Source organism: Fomitiporia mediterranea (assembly GCF_000271605.1).
Source record: "Fomitiporia mediterranea MF3/22 unplaced genomic scaffold FOMMEscaffold_7, whole genome shotgun sequence".
NCBI lineage: Eukaryota > Fungi > Basidiomycota > Agaricomycetes > Hymenochaetales > Hymenochaetaceae > Fomitiporia > Fomitiporia mediterranea.
In genome coordinates, this window is record NW_006760392.1 from 2,483,833 (window position 1) to 2,505,316 (window position 21,484).

General features: G+C 48.3%; 3 protein-coding genes across 3 annotated transcripts; 1 reads left to right on the top strand and 2 right to left on the bottom strand.

Annotated features, from left to right (window-relative positions):
- Nucleotides 1-7,179, top strand: FOMMEDRAFT_168797 (WD40 repeat-like protein; the record flags this gene model as incomplete). Its single annotated transcript, XM_007267660.1, has 16 exons — nt 1-80; nt 159-239; nt 293-509; nt 572-672; nt 727-1,083; nt 1,575-1,609; nt 1,743-1,872; nt 1,935-2,071; nt 2,122-2,171; nt 2,221-2,355; nt 2,413-2,463; nt 2,510-2,705; nt 2,755-2,865; nt 2,916-4,459; nt 4,520-6,912; nt 6,977-7,179. The coding sequence occupies 15 exons, from the start codon at nt 1-3 to the stop codon at nt 6,830-6,832; spliced, it is 5,538 nt and encodes a 1,845-aa protein (XP_007267722.1). The 3' UTR covers nt 6,833-6,912; nt 6,977-7,179.
- A 71-nt stretch (nt 7,180-7,250) lies between these two features.
- Nucleotides 7,251-12,849, bottom strand: FOMMEDRAFT_168798 (WD40 repeat-like protein; the record flags this gene model as incomplete). Its single annotated transcript, XM_007267661.1, has 11 exons — nt 7,251-9,919; nt 9,970-11,513; nt 11,560-11,661; nt 11,712-11,907; nt 11,953-12,003; nt 12,062-12,196; nt 12,251-12,300; nt 12,352-12,488; nt 12,543-12,672; nt 12,725-12,741; nt 12,800-12,849. 11 exons carry the CDS (start codon nt 12,847-12,849, stop codon nt 7,361-7,363), a joined length of 4,971 nt encoding a protein of 1,656 aa, XP_007267723.1. The 3' UTR covers nt 7,251-7,360.
- Nucleotides 12,850-13,229: 380 nt separating this feature from the next.
- On the bottom strand, nt 13,230-21,484 carry FOMMEDRAFT_124676 (modular protein with glycoside hydrolase family 13 and glycosyltransferase family 5 domains). Its single transcript, XM_007267662.1, has 7 exons — nt 20,589-21,484; nt 19,545-20,528; nt 18,245-19,494; nt 16,549-18,184; nt 16,205-16,490; nt 15,421-16,149; nt 13,230-15,361 (listed from the first exon to the last, which is right to left on the bottom strand). The coding sequence occupies exons 1-7, from the start codon at nt 21,164-21,166 to the stop codon at nt 13,718-13,720; spliced, it is 7,107 nt and encodes a 2,368-aa protein (XP_007267724.1). The 5' UTR covers nt 21,167-21,484; the 3' UTR covers nt 13,230-13,717.

Sequence of the window (21,484 nt, forward strand, 5' to 3'; positions counted from 1 at the left end):
ATGACCGCTATACCTACACACAAAGTCCACGACCTTGCAAAGGCCGGGTTTGGGAAGGGGACGAATGAGCTTTACGATAAGTGAGATTAGTTCCAATTCGTCTCGTTGCATGCTGTTAGCAGGTTATTATGTTGCTTATATGCGTCACTTCACTGCAGAGCACGCCCCTCGTACCCACCTGAAGCACTCGAAGTCATCCATAAAGCACTTGGGTCGAAAGAATCCATTAACGTCGTCGAGTACGTTCCCATTCTTCCATCCAATTTATCTACATATACTAATTTCTTTGCAGAATCGGTGCTGGAACAGGCATATTCACGCGCTGCTTTCTCTCGCACCCTTCCTTCCAATCCAGCGTCTCTGCAATCAAAGCTATTGAGCCAAGTGAAGGCATGCGAAGCGTCTTCTCTAAAACCGTTACAGATCCCCGAGCAAGCGTGGCGGAGGGTACGTTCGACAACGCAACAGGTGTGGAAGATGGGTGGGCAGATTTGATTGTTATTGCTCAGGTGCGCATATATGCATACACGTTACTTTGATAAGTGTGTGTATTTATGTTTGTGACTTGAAGGCGTTCCATTGGTGCCCCGACCACGAGGCCGCCATCAAGGAATTCGCGCGAGTCCTCAAACCTGACGGGATAGTTGTCTTCATCTGGAACCTCGAAGACAGGTCAGCATTACACCACCGCTTTACTCTGATCGTTTAATAATTTGACAAATTTAGGGAACGCGCCCGCTGGGTAGCCACCCTCCGCGACTCATACGAAACCTATGAACAAAACTCTCCACAGTACCGCCTCGGTCTCTGGCGCGCCGTCTTCTCCGTCCCCTCCTACGCCGCAAACTTCAATCCACACGAAGAGACCATTGTCTCTCACTCTATTCCCGCCACGGAGCAAAGTGTGCAAGACCGCGTATGCAGCAAGAGCTACATTGCTATCCAGCCACCAGATGTTCAGAAGCAAGTGAGAGAGAGAATACGCGAGATTGTTGAGAAAGGTGAAGAGAAGGTGTGGATTGATAAGGAGAAGGGAGTGTTTGAGTACCCGTATAAAACGGCTGTTGTCGTGTTGCGCAGGAAGTAAGAAAACTTGTACTACAGTAACAATAGAGAAATGTAGATAGGTAAGATGTGTACAAAGGATTGTATGTATGATTAGCTATGCATAGCAAGATGCACAAATCTGATAATCCATGATTTTTCCCTCGTGTGCAATCTGAAATCCTCTGCCAGTACATAGGGTTATAATACATCAATGAGGTACTTACACAACGTTATGCATCAGGATAGATTCTACTGTATCTGGTAACTGGATAATGTCATAAGTCCAATTAATTTGCTGATCTTAAATGCGATCATCACAGTTACTCGACTCGGAAAATCAGGTGAATTTCAAATAATGGACAGCATATTTAAATTCTTTCTCAAATGAGTCTCAACCTCTGCTTCTGCCGCTAGTAAGAAGCGGATCAATCCGAGTGACATATGAATGCCTCGTTCAAACACGACATAATAAGATGATCGTTTCTTCCACACAACTCCCATCGTGATCTATCATGTCCTTTACCCAGGCAATCTCAAGTTCCGTGGACGACGTTACGCATCGGTAAGTGTGTTCAGAATGTTGACTGCCTTGGGGAAAGAACAATCGCTGAGATCGTCCGTCGATACAGGTTTCTTTACCTAAAAGGCATGAGAAGTCATCGTTTAATTTGGCACCGTTCTGACTGCCCTTACAGAAATCGCTGTTAATTTTTCTCGTTCACGTCCGAAGTGCAGGCTTCAGATCAAGCTCAAAGATGAAATGAAAACACGGTACGAATCGAAGGTGTTCAGAGAGCTGGAAGCTCTACAATGGAATTGCGACGTGTATGAGGTCTTACTCGGCTAATTTTTATCGATTGGGGTCATTAATTAATTATATTATTTAGATACGTGAAATCCCCAAGCATAGCTATAATGACGATACAGAGTTCTGTAAATGCTCTGAGAAGGGATTGCATTGCCAAAGTGCAACTTGACTTTGGCTCGGCCGATTTCTGTGACAACAACACAGTCGAACGAACCAGTAATTGTTCAATAGTAATGTAGTGCAAACATGGCTGACAATACTTTTAGATCTGAGTCACGGGTTCACCGTCAGGCTAACAGTTGGAGTCTCGGGAAATGTACGAAAAGTCATCTGTTACAGGTACATGCTTATGATAGTGTCTACAGAACATCGACGTTGCTCGGTTGCTTGCCAATAAGGCCGTCTCTGCTCTCGCAATAAAGATATCTATGCTGGAGAAGATGGACAAGGTCCTCGGATATCTTGATGTTTTCCTGAGTTTTGGATCGGCTGTCTCCGAAGTAAGCATATAAGTTGTGTTGCGACTTCTGTGGCTAACCAATCGCACAATCTCATAGGCCCACCCTTACGCCAAGGCCGCTAGTGTTGGTCTTAACGCAGCTTTTAAGGTAGGAGTCAATGAGTTGGGATTTCTTATAACTAACATACTTGTAGAGATTCCAAGAGATTCCGACTTGTCATCGCGAGTTTGTGAACATCATGGACGACGTCGTTTTGTTATTACCCCTTCTTGAGCTATTGCAAAGACGCATTGAGAATGAGGCAGTAAAGAACATCTTGAGTAATTTCATTGACATCATCAAACGGTTGTCTAGAGATCTATATCGTTATTCCTCTAAGCCGCTGTTCGGTAAGTACGAAAATCTCTGAGCTATATATCGCTAATTACCCTTGAACAGGGTTTCTGCTGCACAATTGGTACAAATCGAAATTGAATGAGGTCAAAGCATTCAACGACCGGTTAAATCGGTTGTGTTCAACCCTGAATATTGCTATCTCCAATGAAATTCGTGAGTCGCGAAACTTCCTATGGACAACTTTCATTGACTTTGTGACATAGATCAGTATCAACTTTCAGAGGAAGACGAAAAGGTACTCCGACAACTAAAACCGCCAGAGAAAAGCTCCTTCGACTTGAAACGCTGCTGCCTCCAGGGCACAAGAAAAGCTGTGTTACGAACGATTGATGATTGGATACGTTTGACAGATCGATGTGAACAGCTTTACTGGATTCATGGTGTTGCGGGGTGTGGAAAGAGTTCAGTTGCAGCGTCAATTTCAGCCGTATTGGATTCGCGCAAGACTCTATCTGGTTCATTTTTCTGCAGCAGGGACATCCCGGAGCGGAGGAGTTCAACCCGACTCGTTCATTCTCTTGTGTATTTCTTAGCAAGGGCTAGCCCTCCTTCTAAGGATGCCCTCCTACGACTGCTTAAGGAAGACCCTGAACTTGTGGATAGGCCATTGCTGACCCAATTCAAAGCGTTGCTGTCATGTTTCCGCCTGACGATGTCAGATTCCACGCAATCCAGGCCAATCATCCTTGTTATCGATGCCTTGGACGAGTGCGAGGACAACGAGGATGCATCTTCGTTCATTGTGAAAATTTTACAATTGGTGCCTCATCTCAAGATCATCTTGACAAGCAGACCCCTTCCACGTATACAGGAAGCGTTGACAGCGTTCGAGACACTAAGATCTTGCGATTTGTTCAAGGTGGACAGTTATGCCGATATTCTCCACTATGCTCGTGAAGAGTTCTCCAAGTCCAACACACGTCTGCCGAGGAAATTCCCCGATGATCAGATTGTTGCCCTTGCACAGAAGGCATCTGGACATTTTATATGGATTGCCACAGTCCTGAAGCATATCAGCATTCTGCCTTGGAGAAAGGAGGATACATTGACGCAAATTATTTGTTCGACCCGTTCAAATTCCCCAGGAGAGGAAAAACTCGATGCTATATACCAGCGCGTGCTCGATGACGCCTGTGAGGATTCTCAGGAGCGAATGGATGCAATCAGACTGCTCATTGGACTCATCTTCGCGACCTCAAGAAATAGACCACTACCCGCGAAAGCGCTGCATACTTTCGTCACTATCGATATCAGGTTTGACGAGTTCCAGAGACTATTGCAGGAGTTAGGTTCGGTTCTGACCGAGGAGTCCGAGACAGGTGCTATCCGAGCGTGTCATCCTTCATTTCTTGATTTCGTTGAAAGTCCCAGAAGAGCGAGGCATTATGGGATCGAAATGGCAATATTGGATAAGGATATGGCGAAGAAATGCCTGGATATCATGGTATCGGAACTCAAGTTTAACATATGTAATCTGGAAACTTCGCATCTCCCGAATAGCGACGTCCGTGACCTTGCGGGACGAATTCAGAATTATATTCCCCAAGAGTTACAGTACAGCTGCCTGTACTGGTTGGAGCATATGTCGAGGTCTCCTGCTGAGGCTGTTTATGATAGCTCAATAGAGCAGAAATTGCTTCGCGTGTTTTGTCAGGCGACATCGCTGTACTGGCTGGAAGCGCTGAGCCTCTTGTCGAAGTTGAATGCAGCTGTATCTATTCTTCGGGATCTTCCGTATTTGCCAGAGGTTCGTGTTTAGCTCTTGCATCCCGAAGTGTCCAGTTCCTGTATCTAATGAAGCACAAAGTACTCTAATATGGACCAAGGACTTCGGAAATCCACAGAAGACTTGTTCCGATTCGTGATGACGTATTACGAGCCAATGGCAGTCAGTGCACCACATATTTATATTTCAGCCTTACTCTGGGCACCAGCCGAGTCGGTTACTGCAAAATTGCATTGCGAGGACTTCGCCAGCGCTCAGCTAGTGGATGAAGGGCTCGAAAGGTATTGGCCTATCACACTGCGAACGATACCGGTGGGCTCCGACGTGACTTCAATTGCATATTCTCCAGATGGACGGCATATCGTCTCTGGATGTGCTGACAGGACCATACGCATCTGGGATGCTGAGACAGGTACTTCTGTCAGTGAACCACTCCGAGGGCATGAGGGTTGGATTCAGTGTATTGCATATTCCCCCGACGGACGGTGTATTATGTCTGGATCTGGTAACGGAACAATCTGCATCTGGGATGCTCGGACAGGTGTTCGTGTCGGAAGGCCGCTTCGAGGGCATGAAGATTACGTTGTTTCTGTTGCCTATTCCCCAGATGGACGATACATAGTCTCTGGTTCTACTGATAAAACCATCCGCATCTGGGATGTTGAGACCGGTGTTCCCATCGGTGAACCGCTTCGAGGGCATGAGAGTTATGACCAGTGTCTAACTTATTCCCTAGACGGACGTCGCATTATCTATGGAGCTCATGACATGAGCATCTCCGTCTGGGATGCTCAAACGGGTGTCCGTATCAGTGAATTCCTTCAAGAGAGTGAAGATCGTGTCTGTTCTATTGCATGTTCCCCAGACGGACGCCGCATGGCCTTTGGGATGTCTAATGGGACAATCTGCATCCGGGACACTGAGACAGGTGCTCCTGTTGGCGAACTACTGCAAGGGAATGATTGGCACAATAGGTCTCTTGCATACTCACCAGACGGATGTCGTATAATCTCTGGGTCTGACTCAACCATTTGCATCTGGGATACCAAGACAGGCGCTCCTGTCAGTGAACAACTTCCAGCCCATGAGAAAGGGACCTGGTGTCTAGTATATTCTCCGGATGGACGTCGCTTTATATCTGCATCTAAGGACCAGACGATCTGTGTATGGGATGCTCAAACTGGTGTTCGTGCCGGTGAACCAACTAGAGGGCAGATACAAAAGGTCTATTGTGGTGCATATTCTCCGGACGGGCGTCATATTGCCTTTGGGACTTTTGATAAGACTGTCTGCATCTGGGACGTGGCGACAGGTGCTCCTGTCGGCGAGCCGCTTCACGGGCATGAAGCTCCAATTACTTCTGTTGGATATTCCCCGGACGGTCGTCACATTGTATCTGGGTCTTATGACAACACTCTACGCATCTGGGATGCCGAGATGGGTATTGCAGTCGGTGAGCCACTTCGAGGGCACGAGCATTTCGTTTATGCTGTTGCATATTCGCCGGACGGCCGTCGCATTGTTTCTTCGTCTCATGACCGCACCATCCGTATCTGGGACGCCGAGACAGGTGCTCCTATTTGCGAACCGGCTCGAGGACATACAAGCAACGTTTGGTCTGTTGCATATTCCCCAGACGGATGTCGCATTGTATCTGGGTCCGATGACAAGACGATCCGCCTCTGGGATGCTGAGACGGGTATTTCAGTCGGTGAGCCGCTTCGAGGGCATGAAGGAGGTATCCAGTGTGTTGCATACGCACCAGATGGCTTTCACATCGTTTCTGGGTCTTACGATAGCACAATACGCATATGGGATGCTAAGATAGGTGCTCCTATTGGTGAGCTCTTTCGAGGACAGAAAGATCAGGTCTATTCTGTAGGATATTCTCCAGACGGACATTGCATTGTCTCCGGGTTTTTCAAGATCATCCGCATCTGGGATGCTGAGACAGGCGATCCCATTGGTGAACCGCTTCGAGGGCATGAATGGACCGTTCTTTCTGTTGCATATTCCCCAGACGGAAGTCGCATAATCTCTGGGTCCGCCGACAGGACAATCCGCGTCTGGGATGCCAATTGTCACATTCTTCTAGGCAAGATGCATGAAAGTCGAAGACGTTGGATTGGCTTTCGGCAGGATGGAACATTTACTCTGTCAAGCTCTGATACCAATGACACGCTGCAGAGATTACCTCCCTGTATTCCGACTGACGGATGGATTCGAGACTCGGACGGTGGTCTCGTTCTGTGGGTTCCTTTTGAATACCAGAATGGCATTTGTGATATGAGCCTTTTCACTATTCCGCGCAACGCGAGAGGACATCCTGTTAGGATTGACTGGTCACGGTTGTCGCACGGAACTGCTTGGACTTCTGTGAAGAACAAGGATTAGATCATAATCTGTTCACTAGGCAGTGTTTGGACAAGAAATGGAACTGGGCAGATAGTAGCAGGACAGAGAGGAGATCCAATGCAAGTTACTGTCCTCTTCTCTTCTTCCTTGTAGGGTTTCACTAATAGTTAAGCTAACACATAGCATTGCAAATGTGAAACAGAATAGGCAGCCTTGGAGGGCTTTGGTGTGTTGGGCAGAGTCAGAGGTGGGGGTGGGCAAGAGGTGCAGGAGGTACACTGAACATGGCAGATATGTTCAAGATGATGGACATGAGTGATTGGGGATTGAATAAGACTAGCTCTCAACAGTATGTATTCCAGCTTTTTTGAAGCAATCAACCCACCTCTTTCTTTGGACAAAATAGTAAGTCAACAAGAATTGTTAATCACAAGAGATACAGGTGATCAATAGTAAGAGTCTGATATTGTATAGTAAATAGAGTATACACTACTAGTACAGTAGACTGTTCCTAAAACAAAGATACATTGATATTTAAAATGAAGAGACTGATAGTCCAATTTTAGTCTAATCTTCTATCTTCACAGAAGTCCATGTAGTACCATGCAGTAGTCTTGGCCAATCAATCCTGACAGGGTGCCCAGTTGCATTATGTGGAAGGGTATAAAGACTCATATCACAAACTCCGTTCCGATATTCGTGAGGAACCCATAGTACGAGACCACCATCTGATGTTCGAATCCACCCGTCATTTGAAATATGTGGAGGAATTCTCCACAGTGTATCGTCTCTGTCAGAACTTGACAGAATGTACATTCCTTCTTGTGAGAAGCCAAACCAACTGCCTTGACATTCGTGTAGCTCTCTCGCAAGAATATGACAATTAGCATCCCAGATTCGGATGGTATTGTCAGAAGATCCGGATACAATGCAGCAACCGTCGGGAGAATATCCAACGGAGTTGATTGAACTTTCATGCCCTTGGAGAGCCTCACCAATAGGAACAGGAACACCCGTCTGCACGTCCCAGATACGGATGGTTTTGTCATGAGACCCCGAGACAATATAGCGTCCGTCCGGAGAATGTCTAACAGAAACAACTGAATCTTCATGGCCTTGGAGCGGTTCACAAGTCAAAGCTCCCGTCTCAACATCCCAGATGCGGATGGTCTTGTCGCGAGACGCAGAGACAATGCGACGTCCGTCTGGCGAATATCCAACAAAAACAACCGAATCTTCATGTCCTCGAAGCGGTCCACAAATGGGAGCACCTATCTCAGCATCCCAGATGCGGATGGTCTTGTCACGAGATCCAGAGACAATGTGACGTCCGTCTGGGGAATATGGAGTGCTGATACTGGTGTTCCCGTCTGTGAACCACTTCAAGAGCATGAAGATTCGGTCGTGACTGTTGAATATGCAGATAGCCGTCTCATCAGATCCAGAGACAATGCAACGTCCGTCTGAGAGATGCTTAATATGCTCAGTACCAACTTCATACTTTCCAGGCACGTCACGAATGCGAACACCCGTCTCAGTATCCCACATGCAGATGGTAGAGAAGGATGGGGAATATCTAGCGCGGCGAACCAAACCACGTTTACCCTTTCCGAGCAGCCTGTCAATAGGGGCACCCGTCTTAGCATTCCAGATGCAGATGGTCTTATCATCGAACAAAGAAATGATGCAACGTCCATCAAGGGAATATCCAACGAAGATGACCGAGTTTCCATGCCCTCGAAGCGGTTCCAGAATGGGAACACCCGTCCGAGCATCCCAGACGCGAATGGTCTTGTCAGAAGACCCAGAGACAATGCAACAACCGTCTGGTGAATATCCAACCGAATATACCAAACCATTATGCCCTCGAAGCGGCTCACAAATGGGAGCACCCGTCTTAGCATCCCAGATGCGAATAGTCTTATCACCAGACCCAGAGACAATGCAACGTCCGTCTGGGGAACATCCGACCGAGTAGACCGAACCATTATGCTCTCGAAGTGGCTCGCGAATGAGAGCATCTGTCTTAGCATTCCAGATGCGGATGGTGTTGTCACTGGATCCAGAAATAATGCGACGTCCGTCTGAAGAATAACCAACCGAGTAGACCAGACCATTGTACCCTCGAAGCGGTTCACAAATGGGAATACCAGTCTTAGTGTTCCAGATATGGATGGTGTTGTCTCGAGATCCAGAGACAATGCAACGTCCGTCTGGGGAATATTCAACGGAAACGACCCACTCTTCATGTCCTCGAAGTGGTTTACAAATAGAAGCACCTGTCTCAGCATCCCAGATGCGTATGGTCTTGTCATAAGACCCAGAGACAATATGTCTTCCGTCTGGGGAATATCCAACAGAAACGACCCAATTTTCATGACCTCGAAGCGATGCACAAACGGGTGTACGTGTTTCAGCATTCCATATGCAGATGGTGTTATCACGAGACCCAGAGACAATGCGGCGTCCGTCCGGAGAGTATCTGACAGAAACAACCGAATCTTCGTGCCCTCGAAGTGGTTCGCAAATGGGAACACACGTCTCAGCATTCCAGATGCGGATAGTGTTGTCACGAGACCCAGAGACAATGCGACGTCCGTCTGGGGAATATTCAACAGTCACGACCGAATCTTCATGCTCCCGAAGCGGTTCACAAATGGGAACTCCCGTCTCAGCATCCCAGATGCGGATAGTCTTGTCATCAGAACCAGAGACGATGTGGCGTCCGTCTGGGGAGAATCCAACGGAACGGACCCAGTCATCATGACCTCGAAGCGGTTCACGAATGGGAGCGCCGGTCTCCGCATCCCAGATGCGGATGGTTTTATCATCGGACCCAGATACAATCCAACGCCCGCTTGGGGAATATGCAACTGAGCACACCTGAGAGCCTACTAATAATGTTTGCAAAGCGATGGGCCAATAGTGTTCGAGCCCCTCCAGAACCAATCGACCGCTCGTGAATATCTGGTACTGCGATTCCGCAATTATAGACTTGGAAGGTGTCCAGAGCAAGGCTGAAATATAGACATGTGGTGCACTGATTGCCATCGGTTCATGAAACGCCATCACAAAACGGTATAAATCGGTCATAAAATTGCGTAGTTCCTCGTCTGCATCTATGAGCTTTATAGATTTGTTAGACACAAGTTATAAACACGTCATGCGATACGGACCTTAACTAAACGAGGAAGATCTCGAAGACTTGATGCCGCCGCCTTCAATCCAGACATGAGGCTCAACGCCTCCAGCCAATACAGTGCTTTCGCCTGGCAAAACACGTCGCGAAACTTCTGCTTGATCGATATTTCATCTTTTTCATCGGCTCGACACCTCGATAGGTGGTTCAGCCAATACAGGCAGCTGTATTGCAGCTCACAGGGGATAGTCTTGTATATTCGTTCCGCAAGATCGTGGACTTCACAGTTTGGAACGTGCGAAGATTCCAGTTTGCAGATGTCGAATTTGAGTCCCGATGCCATGATATTAAGACAACCCTCTGCCATCGTCATGTCCAACACTGAACTCTCCATCCAATAACATCCAGCCCGTTCACGGCTACCAACAAAGTCCAAGAACGATGGATGGCAGACCCGGATAGCACCTGTCTGAGGTTCCACAGTAACTACCGAGCCTAACTCTTGCAATGTTTCCGTTAGCTCATCTAGCTCGAACTCGGAATAAACAAATGTATGTAACGCCTCTGCCGGAAGCGGTCTGTTCCTTGACGTCACAAAAACAAGGCCAATGAGTAGTCGTATTGTCTCCACGCGGTCGTCGGACTTCTCAGAGGCATCATCAAGCACTTGCCGATACAGAGCGTCGAGTTTCCCTTCAAACTTCTTGTCCGATGTGGAAACAAGTATCCGGTCCAACACCTCGCGTTTCTTCCGGAGTTGATTGCTAACGTGCTTCAGGACGGTCGTGATCCATATGAAATGCCCTGAAGCTTTTCGCGCAAGTGCCTCCATCTGATCCTCAGTGAAATCACGCGGTAACTTCGAATTGGTTCTGAATTCCTCGCGTGTAAAGAGCACGATGTCATTGTGAGCGTTCACTTCGAATAAGTCGCAGGACGTCAATTTCCCGGTTTGCTCCAATATGTCCCATCGTTCTTGGATCTCAGGAAGAGGCCTGCTGGTTACTATGACTTTGAGAGGAGGTACCCGCTCAATTACTCTGGCGAGAAACAAAGCCGCCCTTCCGCTGTCCTCGCATTCATCCAGGGCGTCGAAGACAATGACGACCGACCGACAGTTTGCCCAATGAGAAGGCTCTGCAAAAGAATGAGAGAGCAACGCATTGATTTGTGCCTGCAACGGTTTCTCGAGAAAGTCGGAATCATCATTGAGCAGCCGAAGTAGGGAGGTCTTGAAAGGCGAACTGACCCTTGCCAGGAAATAAACCAGAGCATGGACAACTCGGGCCGGATCCCTACGCTCAGGAACGTCCCTGCTACAGAAGAAGGAGCAAGACAGAAACCTCCATGAATCTAGTGTCGATGCGACTGATGCTGCGACTGAGGTCTTCCCACAGCCGGCAACACCATAAATCCAATAGAGTTGGTCGTTTGGATCTTCTGAACGAATCCACTCGTCGATGATGAGCAATTGCTCTGTCCTGGTATCTTCCAGGCAGCAGCGATCCGGATCAAAAGAACTATTCCTCGGTGGTCTTAATTGTCTAAGGGAGTTCTCATCCGCTTCTGACAGTTGATGACCTGTGGTATATAAGCAAGGGGCAGCTATTCTAGAGCTTCGACTCACAAGTAAGTCCAAGGTTCAGAATTTCACAGAGCCGCATCAGCCGGGAATGAAGCTCCTTTGCCTCAATCTGTTTGGACTTGTACCAGTTTCGCAGTAGGAACGCTAATTGAAAAGTAGTTAACCACATTCTATCTGAGGCTTGATCTACTTACTGCGTTTCGATTCGGAAGAATATCTGATCAGATCTCGAGATATACCGTCAACGAAGTCACTGAAGCTCCTCAGGATTTCTTGTACCACCTCATCCTTAATACGTTCGTGTAACGACTCAAGCAGAGTTGTTGTCAGAACGATATCGCCCATGATGCTCACGAACTCGCGATGATTTGTCGGAATCTCTTGGAATTTCTAGGAAAAGATTAGTCAGAGCAAATGCACGCAGATATCACAAACCTGGAAGGCCGCGTCGAGGCCAGCAACAGCAGCCTTTGCACAAGGGTTAACCTATTTGAAGGTTATGATCAGCAAATGCGAAGAATTATTATATCAATTCTGTACTTACTTCGGAGGCGGCCAGACCAAATTTTACGATAAGTTCGAAATAGCTGAGGACCCTGTCCACCTTTTCCAGCATAGGCAATTTCGTTGCAAGAGCAGAGACGGCCTTGTTGGCAAGCAATCGAGCAAAAACGAACTTCTGCAGGCACAGTTGTATAACATCTCTCCAACCGTGTAATTTTTGATTCCATACCTTCCCCGGGGCTCCGAATGTTAGTTTGACGATAAGGCCATAATTTACATCTGCATATGCTGTCAGTGATCCATGTAATTCGTTTCCGATTAACTAAGTACCAATTCGTTCGGCGGTATCATTCTCACGGAAATCCGTCGAGCCGAAATCTAATTGCAGTTCGACATTCCACTTCTTTTTCAAGCCATTACCAGCGTCTTTTATAGTCAGCATAGCCTTGCTCGGAGATTTCACGTATCTTAATGATAAATGGATTAGTTTCGTCATTGATGAATAAGCCGAGATCAAATACAGTTCGCAGTTCCACTGCAGTCGTTCTGTCTTTCCGAATTCCTTCGATTCGTATGGGGTCTTCATTTCATCTTTCAGCTTGAGATGAAGCTTGCAGTCTGGGCGTGAACGAGTAAAGTCGACTGTAATTTCTGCAGAGACAGTCAGAACGGGCGCCTGACAGCAACAATGATTTGTGGGTACCTTTCAGGTAGAGAAACCTGCATTGTGAAGTAACTTCAGAGTCTTTCCTTCGTTCAAGACAGTCTGTTTACTCACCGATCCCTGCTGTGCAGTGCAGGACTCGAACCAGCTTGTTTCGAGGTCATGATAGTGATGCTAAGTGATAGAGGGAGATGAAGGAGATACGAGTGTCCCTTTCCATCGCGTTAGGGGCATGTCAATCGGATTGATCCGCATTCCGGTCTTTTGAATGAAAGAGAAGCGGGAAAAGAACGGATTCAAGGAATCAATCAATCAACCTGAGAAGTGTACTGTATTCTACGACTATTACTACTAATTAAATCCAGTGCGTTACTCCAACACGTGAGCTTTTATTGAATGTGAGTTAGACGCAACAATGGAGTCTACTCAGAATTTATGGTCCCCACACACTGCCAGCTGCCTCTTAGCCCCAACTATAGAGCATCGGTATGCCGTCTAGGTCCTAATATTACTTCTGCCAATGTAAACAAAATTGTGTATCATTATCAGATTTTTTTTTGTAATCCTACTTCATCTTGTCCACGGAAGCCGTTTTATATATCGAGTATGGTCTGAAGGAGTGAGAAAGGAGCGTCCGTTGATACCAATCACAAAGCGACAGACAAAGTGAAAACCAAACGAAAAAAAAGGAAAGAGAGTGCCGTGTCTACAGTTCGATGATTACAGAAACGAGAAAAAAAAAGTGAGTTGGACTATATGTAGAATGCTAGTTAGTGTTGTAGTAATAGTAGTAATAGTAGTAGTGTGCGAGTGTAGATATATGGATAGTCTACTAATGTGTATGAGTTGGCTGTTGAGTCCCGCGCAACGAATGTCCATTGGTAAGGTCCTGTAAGGGAGAACTTAACAGGCCACAATATGCCCACATACGTATAAAGAAAGTGAAAATTTAGCCCAGAGAATACGGGAACCGAAGGAACAACGAAAGCATATGTATCCAATAGGAGTCCATTGTTGGTGAAGCAGAAGACATTACGGTCGTGAAAGTTGCTCCTTGCGGTAGAACCAGAAGTAGCCGATTACGATGACAAGCTGGCAGATGAGCGCGATCCAGAACGCTGGCTTGCCAATTGGACTATCTCTAACTCCATCGTCCATATCCCATGTACCAACATCGGGGAAGACATTACCAGGACCAATCCTGTTGGGAGCCGAGGCCCGCGCGACCATCACACAAATAGATCCGATGATCTGGGCAAATGCCAGCGTTGCGCAAACATGTAACCGAGAGAGAGTCTGAAGGAGGATCATACCCAGACCAACACCTTGGACTGCATCTAGTACACCTAGCCAGAGCCAGAGCGATACACCAAGGTACGGTCCCGATTTACCCGCCCAGGGCAAGTAGTATGCAATCGACGAAGTACCCCATAACATCTGCGCCCAACGCGGTGCACCCAAACCGACAGCAAACACAGGCAACAACCATGTATGTGTCTTACTGAAGTATGTGAGGATCACCATAAGGATGCCCCACACAACGACGAAGAAGGTAATGATAAGCAGGAGCGTTGCCCACTTCGGGATCGGCACAGACCAAAGGAACGACCAGTTACGGCCGTAAGGACCGCTCAACCAGTAGTCACGCAGAATCTCGGATGCAAGGAACCATAACACAAGCTTACGACGGAAGAGGGTCTTCAAGAAGTTCGGCACCTTTGGCGGGACCTGGCGGTAGTAGTCCGGAAGACCGTACAACAAGAGATATGCAAAGACGAAGCTCATGATGGCCAATGGCCAAAGAACGAGAACGATCCACCACGGTGGTGCGGTAGCCGTTGAACCATTGAGCTGATGTCCCCAGTACCAGAGCGCTGCAACCCAAATCTGCTGTGAACCTTGTACGACGCACGCACGCAATGTCCAGACTTCCGTCGCTGCACCAGCCTCCTCACCGAAATTCAGACCAAAGAACAAGAACGCTGCGGATGAAGCGACTGCATATGACCATGTCGCAGCACTTTGTAACGCGTAATGCACCTTGTCAAATACCGAAGACACAGCAGGTAACGCGATGATGAAGAAGGCAATGCCGAAGAAGATCCACGGTGCCGATAGCACATACACAGATGGCTTGAGCCGGAAAGCCGTATACCACACAGCTGAAGAGGCCAGAAAGATTCCACCGAGGACGTACAGTTGCAGATCTGTTTGGAAGTTCTGACCAGACAAAAGAGTGATCTGGAAACTCGTCGCTCCTAACATCTGGCCCGCTGCGATAATGATAGTGTAGAGCGGCCAGCCTCCAATAGTGTGCGACAAAGCAATCTGTAGCCGAGTCATGACAACCTCGCCCTTCTCATTCGGTAAAGGACCACTGTATTCTTCCGTGTTGAATCCTCCGTTGTAGTGGGAGCTCGGTGCAAAAGAATACGTGCTCGGAGAGTGAGGGCGCGACGGCTCGTACTCTGAAGGCGTTCCCCAAACAGAATCGCGCGTCGACGACCGGATACTCGCTGCCGTCGACAGCTTCTCCTTCCGCACTTTATCGAAGAAAGCCTCCTCGCTCTTCTGCAGGTAGCGTTCGATTGACAGTTCACTCTTCGAGTTTTCCGAGGACAGGTTCTGAAGCTTCTGGATGAACTCCTGAGCAACCTCGCCATCCGCATCAGTAAACTGCAAAAGCAAGTTATCAGTATACCAAAATGATCATGATAAATATAAGAGTAATTTACCGAAGCAATAGCCTTGTTCAACGGAGAGTTCGCTTTCTCGTCCACTATAGATGCGATCGAGTCCCGTGATGAGTTTCGAGAATGTGGGCCAAACGGCTTCTTTGGTGCCGCATCATCCAAGAAAGGATCTGGTGCATGCTTCTGTTCCTTCGCAATTGTCTTGTTTGCCTTTGCCAAGAAGCTATCAAAGCCGCCGCCTTCTGAAGGTGTGCCAATAGTGCTAGGAGCGCGCGATCGAGCTGTCGAGAAGTAATCCTCACCATCGTCAGAACCCGTCGAAGGTCGTCGCCCATGCTCATCGATGCGCGGTGGGGCAAGCGTTGACTGACTCCATTGACCAGGTGAATTCGGTATTCCAGGTGACGGTGGCACATTCGACATCCTGGAGTTCTCCATCATGCTTCGTGTGTCCCATTGCGGCTGAGTTGGCTCGGCTTGATAGACAGGATCCCAATCATCGTGGTCCAAGTGAGCAACCTGAGGGGCGTGTACTAGCTCGCCATCCGATTGCCTCCAAGCATTGTGGCCAGCTACTTGCCGGCTTGTGCCAATGCTGCGCTTATGGAAGTCTTCCATACGCTGTCGCCATTCGACAACAGGGAACCGCTGGACAGCAGAGCGAGCACGTAGAAGCGCACGCTCTTCCTCCGTGGATTTGAGCGCCATTTTGATTGTCTTTGACAACTGCGAAAGCATGTGTGCTGTTGACGTCGACTCGACAGGGAACCACTGTACAATACTCATCAGAAAATTCAAGCTCAATGAAAAAGAAGAGTTTACGCACCCATCCCGGCATAAGACCAAGACCACCAAGACGCGAACCCACACCGAGAGCACCCTTACGACCAAACTCGACAGCAACGAGACCAAACGGCTCATCACGAGACGGGATAAGCGCGAAATCTGCACCGCTGAACAGGTATGGAGGAAGGGCAGTAAACTCTGGTTTCGAGTAGACGCGATCCGGATATATCTCCATTAGACGAGCCAATTTCTCGGCGGCGAACCGACCGTAAAGATCAATAACAGGACCGACACAGATAAGCTGGATGGAAGAACGCTTCTCCAAGCTTAAATATATAAGTTAATATTTTGTACCGCACAAAACCCGAATAGACAAATACTCACAGAGATGGCATGACATCTGCAATAAGGTCCACACCTTTCTGCTTTGACCACCGACCGACGAATACGAAGAGATCAGCCTTGGGATCCTGCTTAATGCCAGCCCATTCTTGCGCTTGTCGCTTATATTCGGGTCGCTTCGCTTCCGCCTCGTCATCAATGCGAATCTCCTTCAATGCAACCGGATTCTCATCGAGAGCCGCAATGTCCGTCGGATCCGGGTTAGGAAGCGAGTCAACATGCTTCAGCGTCCACAGAGCAGGATACCGTGCCCAACTACGTTTACCATATTTGTCCGATACACCGGCGACACCGATGGACTTCTGGTGCACGCTGATGAATGAGGCCGCAGCGTGCAACAAGTTGAACGTGTTTCCGAATTGCACATATTTGGTGCAATGCTCCTTGCTTATGTTAAACGCTGAGCAGACTTCCTTCATTTCCTCTTTAGTCCGGAGTGGCCACAAACCCTGGAACTCGGCATTGTGAAGCGACAAACACACAGGGAGAACCTTCGGCAGTAAATAGATCGGAACAAGTGCACCATGGTAGTCGTTGATGTGATAGATGTCAATCTGTGGGAAGCGACGCACAGTCGCAGCTATCGCCTGATTCCATGTCGAATAGAAAATCGCAGAGCTCAAGTCGTCCATACGTGCCGGGTACGGGTCGGCCTTTGTCTGTGCGCGGAAGACCGGACTATCGAGAATAACGTATGTGATGTTGTCCAGAACGTGAGTCTCGACTTCGATAAGGTACGGTTCGCCGAAGATGATAACCTCGATTGGCTCTGCGGGTTCTCCAGGAGGGTACTCGAGGTCCTTCACCTTAGGGATGACCCAAATAAGATCAACATCTGTCATAGCTTTGCCCATAAGACTGGACATGACACCGAGACCACCGATTTTGACCTTAAGTTTCCAGTCGATTATTTCGTACTCTAGTGTAGCAATGAGGACGCAACGCCGTTTATTCTTATCCTCAGGCCAGCCGATCATTTCACCAGTGTAAGCAAGACCTGTGTGTCCATGCTTCTCATTTGCGCCATCCTTGAGGTCATGCGTCGATTTGTTGCCAAGTGAACCAAGGATAGGAAAGTAGTTCGAGTGCGATGGCTTGTTCTCCTTGAGACCCCACTTATTGTACTTGATCCCGTAGAAGCTCCACATGAAGATGAGAACTGCGAGTGTACCAGTAATGACTGGAATCGACAGCAAAAGCGCATACAAAATCGCCGCAACGGAGCTCTCGCCCTTTGGTTCAAGCGTCCATGACATTAAGTGGTCATCTACGACCAGTTTCCATGCAAGATGTGGCTTGGGGGGCGCACTCATGTTCACGTAGTTCGCGGCAACGGAATTCGGCGGGAGGCGGTCTAAGATCCCATCGCCGTCCGTGTCTCCGTAGAAGTAGTCATCAAAGCCATACACGTTCAGCTGGACAAATGCAGGCCAGCTCGTCATGATCTCAAGCTCCCAAGTATTGTCGCCTGTCTGCTCCATCTGTGATCTAACACCGGAGTCGAAACCCCACGTGTTGAATGGACCACGAGCGAGGAATTGAGGAACACGACGCTTGAAGCCGTAATCATGGTCTGCATGCACCGCATGATAAGCACTCGCGGCAGTTTCTGACCAGTCTAAATATTCGTTCATCGTAATCAGTTGAGACAGTTAGAAAGAAAAAATGAAGCGCGTACACTGCACAATGACGTGCTGGCCCTCCCACCAATTCCTGTTTTTGTCCCCAAAGAAGGTACCGTTGTCAATTGTCGTTGTAGCTTCCCAGTCCATCCACTGGGACCAGGTTTGTGCAAAGTCCACCGAATACCTGAACTTATCTGCGCCAATTGCCTTATGCGTGAAAGTATACGTCTTGCTGCTGCTATCAAATGTAAATGCACTATTATCGTAGTCGCTGTCCGGGAACACCATGACATTGTCTGCTTTGCCTTTGCGCAACAGTAAATGATCCTTTGCACCCGTCGTAATTCCACTGCTTGACGCTGGGTTGTCAAGTGTAAGCATAATAATTCCGTCTGGAACGTTCGTAAGCGTTGCATTCCACGACCAAGAACTTGTGCCTGATCCGATGATGGTTGGTGGATCTGGGTTTGGTAAATTCCCGCACTGGACGTTCGTCACCGATGGAGTCGAACCTGTTCCAGAACTCGACACGTTGAAAGATAACGCGTTTGTCACAGCATCACAGGAGGCCATCGCGACATTGAACTCAAGACGGATATCGATGTTTGTCGAGTTATTATCACCGTCAACTGTTAAGAGACGAGCATCATGTCCCGGTGAGAACTTCGTAAGCATGGGTGGCACGGAAACCCAGTTCGCCTCCGGCACGAAGATTTTGAAAGAGAATGGATCCATCGAGATAGATTGCAAGCAACCCACGAAAGGCGCCTTTCCATCGTTGAAGAACGGTGACTGACTCTCAACAAGCTGGTACGTCTCAAATGGATAAACCAAGTTCTTGATAGTCGTGCCGGACTCGTAAGGAGTGCTTATCCAAGAGCTGCCTTTGCAGTCAAACGTATACGTCTGCGTCATATTTTCGTTCGTGTAAAGCATCCAGACGTCTGCTGTGTAATTGGATCCAGTGAGTGTCTGTGCATTCGGAATACCAGCGCGCGATGCGGTCCATAAACCGAGCTCAGTCGCTGTCTGGTTCGAGCCCGGCATGGTCTCCAAATGAGTCCAGTTACCACGCTGGACGAGAGCCAGCCCATCTGTGAGTGCTGCATATTGCTCGCGCAGATAGTAGAATTGCTTGAAAAGCCTGCGAGACTCCGCCGTTGGATCAAAATGATCAAGCGCTTCTGTATCGTCCATGCACGCGGTAATTGCTTTTTGAAGCGGGAAACCATAGAACTGGTCGGAACCGAGCTTGTAACAGCCATGACGTTGCCATGCCTTGTTACCTGGCATAGCTTGACGGCTAATGCTTCGTAAGAAAGGGTGTGAAGTAATACAAAGCGAACCACTTACCCATAAAGATAATTGCTCGCACCGTTGTCATAGATTGCGAACGCCTGCTCCTCGCCATAGTACAATAAGGGAATACCAGGCATAAGAAGCGATGTGATGAACGTCGCAAGTGCACTCTTCTGGGTACCATTCACCAAACTCGGCCAACGGAAGATATCAAAGTTGCTTGTTCCGAACATGTGTCGCGGATCAGTGACGTTTGTAGATGGATTCAAGAAGTCGTTGGTAACGAAGATCTGGTTCCAAGCATCAACGAAGTTGACTTGAACGTCGTCAGCAACTTGAAGGTTTCCATCCATCCCAAGGAAACGTTCAAGTCCACGATAGATGGAATAGTGGAAACAAGCACCGTCGAGTCCGTTATGGCCATAGTCGCGCAGGAAAAATTGATCATCTGTTGCAGAGATGTTGTAAATCGTCGGCAGATCCGGGTTCGGCAAATTATTAGGAGTGCGACCACGTCCGTAGTAGAGGGCACCGAATGTGTTACCACCAGTGACTTCACCGACAATAAGGAAATCGTTCTTCCCATGACTAGCAGCACATTTGCGAGCCGCAGTCGTCCAGCTCGCAAGTGCATCAAGAGTCACCTGCGTTGACTTGTCGATACGGATCGCATCGATGTCGAGTGCAGTAATAACCATGCAAACGAAATTCTGCAACCGGGCCATGACAGCCGGCTGCCATTCACGCAGACGATCTTGCACACTCGCGAACTTAGTCAGCTGACGCTGCCAATCTGGATGGACACCGAAAGCTTCCAGGTCACCATACTGGTCAAAGTCACTTGCTTTGCACCCGTTCGTCGTAATTGTCAGCTGGGTTCCATTTTCCCACCAGAACTGAGGCATGACGCAAGAGCTATTGTGTCCATTGCCAAAAGAGAAGTCCTTATAGGTCTCAAAATCCCATGGTGTGTAAGAAGGCTTCTTCCAGACCGCGTCATACTCGTCCAGCGAAAAAGGAGTAGACTCATTTAGATGCCTATAAAAAACCAATGACAAATTTTAACGTTACTGCAGGACTCAAGTATAATTGACATACCCTTGAAAACCAATCATATCACCCATCGTACCGACGGTGAAGTCCATCATAATATACATGTTCCGTGCATGAATCTCGTCAATAAATTCGACCCAGTCGTCAATAGTACCCCAGTGAGGATCGAGCGTGGTAAAGTCAAGAGGCGAATAGGAGTCAGCTTGCCACGGCATGTTCAAAAATATTGTACCGGCTATGTAGACGCCTCGAATATTCATGCCCTGGAGGTAGTCAAGCTTGTTCTTTAACCCTTTTATGTCCCCGCCAAACCGCATCTGCGTCTCGTGCCAGTCATGCTCATACTTGAGCCCAAAGAAGTTATTGTTTGTCGGGTCACCATCTGCGAATTTGTCAAGCAGGATTGTGTAAAACGGTAGAGAACGCCAGTTTGACGGTGAGGGGGTGTAGGTCGTGTTTGCTCGCGTGGTTGTGTATTGCGTCGGGTCGGTCGCGGCTTGATTCTTGTTGAGATTCCACGCATCATATGTTGCGTTGTACGGCGCAGCAGCGACGAGTGCTAACGCCGACAAAGCGGCAGCTGCGGCAGTAAAGAGGCGCCTGCCTCTAGAGAAGCAGGTCATAGCTGCGGAGGGAGATGCCAAAGGTGGCTATCGGAGAGAAGAGAGCGAGGAAACAAACTGGCACGTACGGAATGGGAAAAAGAATAGGGGGAGTGGAAGGAGGGGAGGAAAGTCGAATGCGCGAGGAGGTTTTGCGCAACGAGGTGTAAATGTGCCTGGCAGCTGTGAGCTGGAAATAATCTCTCGCACTCCTTGGCCAAATGTGTGGGTCGGGCGTCGTCGGGAGGTGCTTGATCCTCTGTCGACCTTGTCTATGTCGTCGGCACGGCTTGCGACGAGGACAGTGGGCGTGGACAGTGGGCGATGGGACGGCTGAGG